Below are 12,315 nucleotides of genomic sequence, written 5' to 3'. Positions count from 1 at the left end.
ACAGTCAGATCACTGCAGTCTGACCAGTTTCACTTCCCTTTTCAAACTGTTAAGGAATTGTTCAATCTCTCAAACATTTATACACGCATGGACACTCACGTACATCATGTTATTTACCCCGACCACAGTTTATTTTGTAGTCAAATTTCACCAGTGCTTCTTGGGACCATCAGCTGAGTTGATCTTCATCACTGTAAACATTTGTGTTGTGTAAGCCAGCTGAGCTTCCTCTTATGATTAGATCATTCTGTGTAGGTGTACACAAACACAACCCGGTGTGGAGTTGTGTAAGCTCAAAAGCACAAAAAATAGGCCTTTTTTTCCTCTTCAACCCCAACACACACACACACACACACACACACACACACACACACACACACACACACAGACACACACACACACACACACACACACACACACACACACACACACACACACACACACACACTTTATTCACTTTAACTCTCAGCTGTCTCACTCTCACCTTCCCACTCTTTATGTTCCTCCTCTCTGTTTTCTCGCTCCCTCTCTCTCTCTCTCTCTCTCTCTCTCTCTCTCTCTCTCTCTCTCTCTCTCTCTCTCTCTCTCATCTCTTTCGCTCTCCTGCTCATTCCTCCCCATCCCTTTGCTTTATATCTAGGAAATTATGCAGTTTTTGCTCTTCCTCCTCTGGCGGGTGTGCAGCTGGCCATGAATCGGTCCGTGCAGCGGGCCATGATGGCCGCCGATCCCAGAGGGGCTGTAGCGATGGCGCAGCTCCTCGTTGTTGATGTAGCACAGCTGCACGGGCCGAGGGATCGGTTCACCTAGGAAATATGCCTCTTCTGCCTCGGACTCGGAGGAAGAGGAGCAGCTAGAGCACCAAGGGTCAGCAGCCTCCATGTAGCCATCACCCCAGCAAGGCCCTCCCAGTCCAGTAGGCTGCCAGCCAGCATTCTGCAAGGTGAGATCCGAAGTGGTGCGGGGGCAGGGCCGATGGGTCTGCTGCCTGTATCCACCTGGTTCCAGACCATACAAGTCCCGAGCAGCATGACCAGAGGGGAAGCGATCGTAATCCTCCTGAACGCGGCGGTAGGGCGGCTCCACCATTTGAGTGGGCCGGTCTGCCACCAGGTGCAGGGCGTTGTCAGAGCGAGAACGACGAGAGCGTTTGTGGTGACGACCACTGCGGTGATGCCCATTGTTCCCACGATGGTGTTTGCGGCGTCTCGGCTGTGCCGGCTGTTGTTGGGACACAGATTCCTGTGCGTTGAGGCGTCGGCGTGGCATTCTGTCACTCATGGGTGCCATTCGCAGGTTGCCACTGCTGCCCATCACCCCAACATGAGCCTTGCCATCGAAGCCCAGCGGTTGCGGGCCGTCCCAGTACTGCAGTGGGTAGCCAACTCTCGGGGGGGTGTACATATTATTGTTGAATGGTCGAGAAGAGGAAAGTGACTCCGTGCTGTGGAACTGGACAGAGGAGCTCAGGGTTCCCATGTTGCTCTTTTCAGACACGTTTACACCTGAGTCCTTGCTCAGGTCCGGCATGGAGAACCTTGACAAATGTTCCTGGCGTTTAGTGACCCCATCCAGAGAGTTCCCAGCTGGAATAAATAAAACAAGATTTCTTTAATTCAACTTTCTGCAAATTATCTCAACATTATATCGAATATAACAGCAGAGTTTACAACACTGTACCTGTAGCATTGGACATAGTGAGGGAGTCAATGGATCCACGAGGAGTCTGTTCTAGAGGAGTAAGAGGCTCATTGAAGCTCATGGCATTGATAGGGTTCCTCCTGGTGAGCGGGGGTCTGCCATCTCTTTGAAATCCATGCAGGCTAATGCTCCTCTTGTCAGAGAAGCCTTGATTTTGGCTTGACATCTCATTGAAACTCATCTGGGTGCGCAGCTTGTTTGGTCTGAACTCTTCCTGGTTGTGGTGGATCCAGTTTTCGTTAAAGGAGTGGCCCCTCAGGGCAGCCATCGGGGCGCGCTTGGTATTACCCTGTTCCTTTCCCCAAGAATCCGGCCGCTTCACTGGGTTGGCAGGAGTCGGGGCTGGTGGGTGTGCATTTGCATTGGGATTGTAGCCTTGTCGAGCGTTGCACTGACCTAACAGATGCAAAGATGTAGGAGAGGGGGATGGATCCCTTTGGGGGCCCTCATAGGCAGCAGGAATGTAGGGATCGTCCCGACTCATCCACACCTGGTTAAGGCTTGGGGCACGACTCGGAGTGCGGCTTGGCGTGCGATTAGGTGTCCTGCTCGGAGTCTGGCTGGACGAAACGCTTAAACGATCCATCTGAACAGACAAGGGATCAATCTCAGCAGACAATCGGTCAGGCATTGGTGGAGGTGCCGACTGACGGGTCTCTGAACTTCGCCGCTCCTGCTCAGCATTCCTGCGCTCCTTCTTCCCAATCTTGGTGCTGTGACGGGACTCACGAGAACGAGCACTTTGGAACGCAGAGTCAGAGGAGTCAGACTCTTCTGGATCCTGGTTGATTCAAATCAAACAGATTGGTGAAATAAATTAACTGTTAACAGATGCAATTACTAATCACCTAAGGAGAAAATACATTATTAATTGAGAAAATTGTCGCAGCATTTTTTTGTTGTCTTACCTGTCCAGCACTGCAGGACCGCGAGCAGAAGATATGTCCCTGCTTTGGCAGGAAAGGGCGACCCAGCAGAGAGCGCTTGCAACGTGCACAGCAAAAACATTCCTCAGTCGCGTGCCAGTGCTGCCCATCATATGTCATCTGTCCTTGGTCAATGCCTTTGGTAAGTTGGAAAAGAAACAGTTTAACATGTCTTACTTTGGAGCGATTGTTTGCATCCGATTCATTGCGACTGAACAGTTTTATTGCATATTCATTTCAGTTTGTTGTAACAAGTGATGCATGACCTCACAAGTGGAAACAGGCTGATTGGTGGATGTCAGAGAGATCATATGGTTTTCATCTAACAGAGTTCCACCTTTACACTTATAGAGTGAGATGAATTATAATATACAACATTATATATATATATCACTAAATCATCATCATTTGCACTTTGATTCTTTACTTTTGCGGTCAGCTGGGTTTTTATTTTTATTCCAGGCCTTAATAGACAATATCTTTTTTCGCCAACAAGCACAGTGGCTAATGGCTGGTCAGGATCGCCACGGTAACATCTTGAGAAATATACAAAATATGTTGTTCTAAATGTGTGAAACTGCAAATTATATATCATACTGCATTTGCCTCACTGTCTGATAAGAGTTGTTAAGCCATAAGATCAACCACTTTGACATGACTGCTGGTGGTATGTTATAAAATTTGATTTAAAAACAGCTTTTTTACTCCTAAAAAAACAACAACACACCTTTCACTCCACACTCACATATCATCCCTTGAATTGCCTGATAGCACAAATACATTACACCTCCACCGCTCCCCTAGCAAGAGGAAGTAATCATCTTTCGCAGCTCCCATCTGGATACAACATGGGAGCGTCCTCTGAAACCCTCTTTCACTGTGAGCCTGGGATGATAATAAGCATCCACATCTCAGTGCACTGGATCCGCCTCTCCACAGCTGTGGCACATGGCTCACGGAGCTGATAACACCCACGCTTACAATAAACGGCTGTCGGATTTTTCTATGATGCTGGTGGAGAAATCACATGTCCATGTACTTTTGTGGGCAATTCATGTATGTCACACTAACAAGCCAACAGGAAACATGCTGTACCTATGTGCTCGCCACAGGCGTCGCAGTACTCTGCATAAAGGGACTCGAAGCAGTTGCAGCAGTGCGGCCGTCCGTCCTTCATGATGTAGCGCTGGCCGCCAAGGGTGGTCTCACATTCGTAGCAACAGAAGTGCTTCATGTGCCAGTGTCTGCCTTCGGCCTCAGTGCATTCATCAGCAAAAATGATCTGCATGATTCAGACATTGCATTTATTATCAGACACAGCATTTTCATTTTCAACTGAATGAAAGACATGGGAGGATATTAGGAATATGTGCTCTCTAATGGTTTTCAGCTCATTATCAACTTTTTCTTCTAATGTTGTTTAAGAAGGATCCTCTCATTTTGGGGTGATGTTTAGGTCTCTCATGGGAACACTTTAAGTTAATAATTCTTTCCCCATTATATTTTCAGCATAAAAAAAAATTAAGCAATCTAGACTGAGTTTTGAATGATTTACTTCCAGATTTGTTTTTTAAATCCTGTTTTTTTCAACTAAGATAAATCTAAATTACAAATGAAATCAAGATCTCAAACAATCCATTAAAAAGGAAGCAAAAATGAAGCATTCCTGTCTTTTCTTCCTTTAAGTATTTTTTGTGAATCATTGAGGCGCTATTCGACATATTTAGAAGAAACTCAATTGGTGTTGAATTCATGATACAGTGTAAAACTGATGATGGGCTTTAATAACTATCCCAACCAAACATTGCCAGAGTTCAATGAACCAGAGTTGTTATCATTGTTGACATCTCAAGCTTGACATCCACAAATTCTGGTTAGAAAACAAGCAGACTTTCTGAGACGTGGCAGGAATTCTAAGCCATCTCTTCTCTCCAGACTGGTTTCAACCCCGTCCAAGTCTATGAGCTCTGAATTTAGTCGTTTCCAACCCTGAAGGGCTCCAGGCCCAGACAGGCGCACCTCATCACAGGCACAGCAGCGGGGCTTCAGCCGCTCGGCGTGGTGCCGCCCGCAGAAGATCTTTCCATCTTGAAGGAAGTATATAAGATCCACCAACAATTCCTCACACGTGCCGCAGACAAAGCAGTGAGGATGCCAGCATTTTCCATGACCCGCCCTCGCAGCAAAAACTACAATATCCCCTCCGTTTATCTGACCACCACACTGTAGGGAAGGAAAGGAAAGGAAAGGAAGGGAAAGAGAGCAAAGGAAAAGAAAAGAAACAGAAGTAAAGTAAAGGGAAAAAGAAGAAGGCAGAGGAAGTGAAGTGAAAGGAACACAAGAGGTGTGAAGTAGAATACAAAATCAAAAAAGAAAGGAAATGAATAGAAGAAGTATAGAAGTATAGGAAAAAGCAAAAAATGAAGGGAGAGAAAGGAAAGCAAATTATTTCAAAAGAATAAAGTGAAATGAAAGGAGAGGAAGTGACAAGAAAGAACAGGAAAAAAGCAGAGGAATCAATTCGGGTAGAAATATCAGGCCATACAAACTCTCAGCTGTGAAGAGGTAAATTGACAAGGCGGCCTTTTTTGGACTGAAGATTTGTCAGAAAGAGCCCTTGAATTTGTTTGGCTGATCATCAATGTTTTCAGTGAGTAAAAAGCCCTCAGGGTGATGAAGTAAGAGAGCTTGTGTTTACCTTGTCACAGACGGCCCCGTTGATGGTGAGCGGGAACGGACGGACGTTTCCTCTGCCCAGGTTATCCTTCTTGCGTTGGTTGCTGAAGATCTTCAGTTCTCGTTTCTCCTCCTCATCCAGCGCGTTACAGTAGCGAACCTGAAGCGACACGGCTCATCGTCACGGCTCATCGTCACTCTTCTTTATATAAACGTTTCTGCACCAACAGTAATCCAAAACATTTCTGTCTGAAACTGATATTCCACCTTGTTCTGACTGGTTTACCTCATTGTCATGTGGTGGCAACTGGTGAAGCAGTTGTTTGATGCGATATTTCTCCCCAGGGCTGTTAATATAAGGGACCTTTTCTTCGGGGAGGGAGTTATAATACTGATGTACCTGAAAGATGAAAAAAAAACAATCACAAATTCATTTTAAATCTGCACCAGGGAAATAAGCTCCAAAATGTGATTAAGTGACTCTGACAATAACACAAATATAATATAAAAAAACTGAAAAATCCAGCAGATTTGAAACCACATAAGTTGAAAGAGTCCAAAGTTAATGTGGAAATGCGTTGAAGTCTAAATTATGACAATGATAAACAAAAACCCAGAAATCCATACGGACAGAATAGACCCTCTAAAAAGACTGTTATAGTTAATGTTGTGCAAGTTGCTAGTAACTTCTTTTACGAGGAGTATAGTTACTGACGAGTTACTAGAAAAAAAACTATGACCTGATAGAGTGAATTGTCCGTTAATTGTATCTCTTTAAAGTGTCACTTTCATTTGTTTCAGTAATATCCATTATAGGGTCCCCGGTTTGAGGCCAGACATTGGAGCCTTTCTGTGTCGAGTTTGTATGTTCCCCATGTGCATGCGGGAGTTTTTAGATAATTATTTAGTGGGTCAATGTAGTTAGTGCTCAGGCCTCACAGCGAAAATATCGCCGATTCAAATCTGCTTGAACGTGTTTCAATTTGAGGTTTACATTTTCTACCTGGAACTGTGGAAACTCTGGTTTCCTACAGTGGTTCAAAGACATGCTTCTGGAGTGATAGTGAGTGTGTGTGACCAATTAAGTCTTCGAATTGGGGATATAGTTGAAGTGTTGTTGTCACACTGAGCTATGGAAAGAGACACATTTATAGCTTAATGACAAAGATAGGAATCATCAACAGAATGGCTGCAATAAACTACCAACAGGCAGGCAAACGCAACTTTTACAAAGGGAAGCTGACGTCACAGACACTGTGGATACAGGTTATTGTAGTCAGACGTGATGCCCGAGGGTTAGTGCAGGACGTCAGAGATGCTCTTCATTTAGTAAAGAAGAGGCTTCGGTAAATTTTTTTATTTGTCACATACACATACGAGTATGCATACAAGTACGCATACAAGTATGGCAGTGAAATCCAGCCCCTTTCCACCAGGCTCTATGAACATGAAAAATGTCAAATTAGGCAAAAGATATATAATACAATATAGAAAACACATATAATGCACAAACAGGCAAAAAGCAACACTCCCATGGAACGCACAAAGTGAGTGTGTGAAAGTGAGGATGTGCGTCCAAACAGAATGCGCAGTCTGTGTGATGTCCAACTGCATTAGTGACATGATCATATTCAGATAACAGTGTGTTATTGTCCTGAGCAGTGGCATTTACTACAAGTGTACTTTGTGGCATGTTACTTCCAAAACTGGTAATGGAAAATCATATCTGTCTGCCATGAGATTTCAGGGAGGTGCTCCGATGAGAAATCAGCAGTAAAAATACGATAAGTTTAGCTTTGTAAGCTGTTTTCATATCAATAGTTGTAGAGCTGGCTTACACAGAAATTCCCGCACCATCCTGTGGATATTATGTTGGGTTACATGTTGGCTAGTTTACACAATCTGGGATTAAAGTCATCACGGCCTTCATGCCAATAGGAGTTTGCTTAGTTTTGCCCTCTTTCATCACTGCCCTTGGAAGTCAGTGTCTGGAATTGAAAGTGTGTGGCACAATGAGCCGCATGCTGTTGCAGCAGACACAGCCTTCAACAGCATCAGCCTCTTTAAATTTTTCAACAGCTAATATTCACATGGCTTAAAGAATATCCTCAGTTACACATAGTGGCACTGCAATTATAATTTGTGATGCAGTTGCACTTGCTATCTGTGGCCTGAACTGCCGTTTCTACTTACATGTTCGCGGGCGAAACAGAGAAATCCTTGATTGGCGTTTGGGAAGTAAACACTCGAAGGATGGAAAGCAATCTTGTCGCTTGTCTCTGATTTCAGCATTACAGCCTTTGGACAAAAAGTGGTCTGGTGCTCAGTGCGGTGTAAAGATCTATTTTGCCTTTTTTCTGATTCAATTTACATAATCAGTGGGGTGGAGAGTGTGAGAGGCAAAGGCAGAGCGTCTCTGAGTGCTCCCTCTCATGCCCACTTGTTTTGTTCTACATCAATGAGATTGACATTCACCATTACTCCAGTCAAGGTCAGTTCACATTTAGTATTTCACCCAAAAATCAGCACATTTAAATCAGTCTAGTATAACCTGCTCCTAAGGACATATACTTCATGTATATTTATATACTATATACATAACATATATTTAGTACTTTTACAGTGACAATGCACAATTTATTTATAAACCATTTTTATCTTAATCTAGAGTATCTTTTGAATGTTTAAGACTATTTTGTGAATTTATTTTTCATTATCTCATGATTTGGTTTTACATAAACTCTATTAGTAGTTGGTATTATATATTCGAATGCTGAGAGAGGTGGAGATTCGGTCCTACATCTTTATTTCAGATTTATTTCATCTCAACAGACATTTATGTTAACATTGTTAATTATCATTGTTAATAAATAGTTAATTTATATTTCTTTGCTAAACCTTTTGGAAAATTCAGTAATTCTGTATTGAAATAACAGACCCGACCCCCCTGCAAACTTTCACATTGATAAAGATTAAATGTACTTGTTGATGATGTGTTGCGATAATAACAAAAGGTAAAGATGACGTTGTGGACTTTTAAAGGGAAAGTAAATAAATAAATAAAACCCTGAGAATTTCAGCTGATGAGATGAAAGATATTGCGAACCCTTTTTTCAACACTTGGCAGCTACTGAGAAAGGAATGAGGAAGAGCTGCTGTGAGAATTTAAAAAAATTATATTTTCTGTATCACCATGAATAATCAGATAGTGAATAACACTTGAATGAAAAAATAATGATATCTTTTAGGATGCAATAATGGGAACTGCGACTCATTGATTGATCGATTAGTTCATTCATGTGTTTAATTCCCTCACCTACCTAGAGGTTGGTTCTGTACTAACAAAACAGGCATTAAAGTCAGCAACATGCAACTTACTGAAAATTTGCACTTGATTACATGTCTTAGTTATTTCTTCAAAAAGTAGTAGGATCACACTAAGTAACTTGTTTTGCCATTAAGTGTTGGTTAAGATTAGTTAGTCATGATAATTTGTGTATAGCTGAAGTAGTTGTTGGTACACTGTTATTGAAGAAAACAAAAATGAATTTCGAAGCTGGAAGAAGTGGAAAAATTATTTTACGAAGGACTGTGGCATACAGTATATTGATAATGAGATGTACTGTATACTTCGCTAAAGTTAGTATTTTGAACTTGTCCAAATGACCTACTTTACTTTACGAAGCCCAGCGTTCCCACAGGGAAAAGTGTAGACTATATCTTCATGTGATGTGTTGTTGCGCTTATTTTGATTTCTTTATAATTTGTATTTCATGGAAACCCCACGACCATGCACAGGATTAAATGGTATAGAGATGATGGAAGGATGGATGGATGGATGAATAGTGAGCTTGATGGATGGATGGAGGGATTGATTTCTTGGAAACTGGATCAGCATTGTGTTGGTGCAGTGATCACTTCTCTGGAGTTTGCATGTTCTCCCTGTGTGTGTGTGTGTGTGTGTGTGGGGGGGGGGGGGGGGGGGGGGTTCTGTGTTTGGATAAAGGAGTACAGAAGATGGACAGATGAGATACTGGGTCAGAAATATGAGAAATTTGGGAATTTTCAAAAACCCAAGTCTGTCAGAATTGAACTTGAAAGTCAACGCCGTCAAAACTGCAGATCCCGACTTATGACAGCTCAATGAACTACACTACACACAATGGTGATTTCTTTTTAAATGCCAGACTCCTGAATGATATTGTGCAAAGAAAAATCCAAAGTGACAGGCCTGAAAGTCATTACATTCAAGTGCATTAAAAGAGAAAGAGGCAGCCACAATTGGCTGCACCTCCTGTTGGATGACAGAGGCTGCAGCTTCTTTCAGCATCCTGTCAAGATGGCTGACTGGAGAAAATGACTGTTATCAGCCCGTCCTGTCATCTGTTAACAGAGCCCGAGGAGGCCTGTTGCATTAGAGTGCTCCTCTTCCTAAATAAGGACAGGAATGTTGATGCTCAATTTAGCTCAACACAAGTGTGTTTAGCTCATGTCAAAGATGAGAAAAAACAACAGATCAAAAAAAAAAAAAAATGATGACAAAATATCTTCCTGTGGATTTGCACAACTGATTACATTAGCTCTCTCATGCATGCTATTAAAAGGCATTTAAACTGCAAATGAGTCCAGACAGGGAATAGGGAAACCTGCATACATAAACACATTGCCACACGTTTTCAATTAGACTCAACCAAACATTCATTGGTTTAATTTGCTCTCATTCCTTTGGGTCTGAATTTGCAAAGGTACACTCAGAAACTCAAGAAAATGCCAGGCTTAATAAAGTGAAAGCACCATTAGGCTGAAAATGACAATACATGCACGGTCATCAGGTAGCTTGTTTTGTGAAATAAGGAATCGTGTACTTGATGATAATCAGGGAAATTACCTTTTACCAAGATTGGAGCCTCCCAGACAAACAAAACCTCCATGCACATAAAAGGTTATCCCAAAAATCTCCCACTTTGAAGTGGATTCCAATATTTTGCCAATGTATTCATCTCTTCACATCCGTTCTGCAGATAATGCAATCAACTAATCAGTATGTGGCTTCTTTTCATAATTGTGGTTACAGTTGTCATTTTGCTTGACTCTGGATTTGGTTCCTACACAGTGTCGGCGTTACCACTGACAACTGAAAAACGTCCTTACAATTTCTCACATGAAAGGCTTGACAGCTGAGTCTCTGTGATTCCTGTCATCCGTGCCCTTCCTGTCTCCAACCCGAAGAGAGTAAAGCACCATGAAGGGCATTAAAACAGCGATGTTCATTGTCTTGTTTTCAATCAACGACACAGATGTTTCATCAGCACAATGACTAAATTCCTTTGTCTGAGTCCATTACATTCCATTTAATCCAGCGCTAGACGACAAAAATAAAATCTCTTTGTTGATGAAGGAGTGGCTTAATCAAGCTTGTGTACCTGCTCAGGACTGAGGGCGGGGGGAACCCAGGCGTACTCTTCCAGCGCGCATCCAGAGTCATCATCAGAGGTGGAGTTCCTCTGGAAGTCGTACATCAGCTTGGTGATGGTCTTCTCCATCTCCAGAGACATGGCTGTCACAACATGCTCCTCTGCACGAGCCGTCTTAGTGGACACAGGCGTTCCTGTGGAGGAAACAGACAGCAGTGTGAGCGTGTGGAACGTCCTACACGGCGGTGTAGTGGTTAGCTCTCTCGCCTTATCGGAACCTTTCAGGTTCACGTTGGGCTTTTTTGTACTTTTTCAAGGTTGCGGAGTTTGCATGTTCTCCCTGTGCACGAGTGGGATTTCTCTCAGTGCTTTGGTTTCAGTTCAAAAACTTGTGTTGGAGGACTCTGAAACTGTGTGGTTGTCTCTCTGCGTTTGGTCTGTGACGGACTGTTGACTTGTCGAGGTGAACCAAACGGGACAGATCCAGGCTGACTCCTCACACACTCAGCCTGGATCAGCTGCAACGCCGCTCAGCCCTGAGTTGGAGCTACAAAATGGATGGATGAATGGATGAATGGAACAAAGCAGAGGAATAAGAAACCAATTTGAAGTAGACTTATAATGTCAGGATGGATTTCATAATCATTGTTTCAGAAACAATGATTAAAACCAGCTGACAGAGCAGGATAAACATAACTGGAAAACTAGGAAAGATAGAGATAAAAAAAAAAATATATATAAATTAGTTCAAATAACACTTAAACTCTGGTAGAGCACCTGGTCACCTCTCTGAAGATTGCTGCAGTCCTGTGAGTGATGTTGAATGTCAGAGCTGCTTTTAAGTATCCTCTACTCTACCGCCTACCAGTTGGAACTAATTCCTGATTTGACTAACTTTAGCATGCCAACATTACGACTAAACTGTTCTTAGGCCTGAGGATGACTCCAAATCAAAGGGTTATTGGAGGTACTATGACTATCAGGATCAACCGTGATTTAGACAAAAGTGTATGCCTTCCGAGTACTCCTCACCTATAGTACATTGCACTATTTAGTACAAAAAAGTAAACTAAATATGACTCACTAGACTTACTGGGTGGGTGTTTTAAAATAGTTACAGACACGTGCAGTGGTTTTCTGTGAATGAAAGCATGTCTGATGAATGCATGAATCAAGTTCAGCGTTAATACCGTCAAGAAACACAAAATTATCTATACCTCAATAATTACCACAGTTATTCGTACCTATATCCTAAAGTTTCCTTCAATTTAACATTAATAGTTTAGAAGATAACATAAAACGAGACACAAGCTTCCAAATACAATCATTGTATCATAAAGGGTTAAATCACCAGGGGATCAAACGCATCCCTGCAAAAGTTCAGTATAAATCCATCAATATTTTACAGACGTGTTTGGACATTTTAAGTAACCTATCATCAAAATGAATAGGAAATAACCGCATGGGGATTATGACTGTATGTAAAAGATCTAATGATTATTCATCAAATAGGTTTTTACAGCCCGAATGAAAGTGTCAGACTGACCGGCCCGGGAAGGAAATTCTCATCCAGATCTTTAAGATGCATTCACAGTGTT

At 42.4% G+C, this 12,315-nt stretch overlaps 1 protein-coding gene across 1 annotated transcript; it reads right to left on the bottom strand.

Moving 5' to 3' along the window:
* Positions 1-636: 636 nt before the first annotated feature.
* On the bottom strand, positions 637-10,858 carry LOC308113291 (prickle-like protein 2; the record flags this gene model as incomplete). The annotated part of the gene is made up of 8 exons (XM_080469438.1): positions 637-1,586; positions 1,681-2,482; positions 2,610-2,764; positions 3,723-3,909; positions 4,647-4,850; positions 5,326-5,463; positions 5,590-5,703; positions 10,727-10,858. The coding sequence occupies 8 exons, from the start codon at positions 10,856-10,858 to the stop codon at positions 637-639; spliced, it is 2,682 nt and encodes an 893-aa protein (XP_080325564.1).
* Positions 10,859-12,315: the final 1,457 nt, after the last annotated feature.

This window comes from Lipophrys pholis (assembly GCF_963383615.2).
Source record: "Lipophrys pholis genome assembly, chromosome: 8".
NCBI lineage: Eukaryota > Metazoa > Chordata > Actinopteri > Blenniiformes > Blenniidae > Lipophrys > Lipophrys pholis.
Note: the sequence above shows the minus strand (reverse complement) of the source record. Positions and strands in the feature narration are given on the sequence as shown.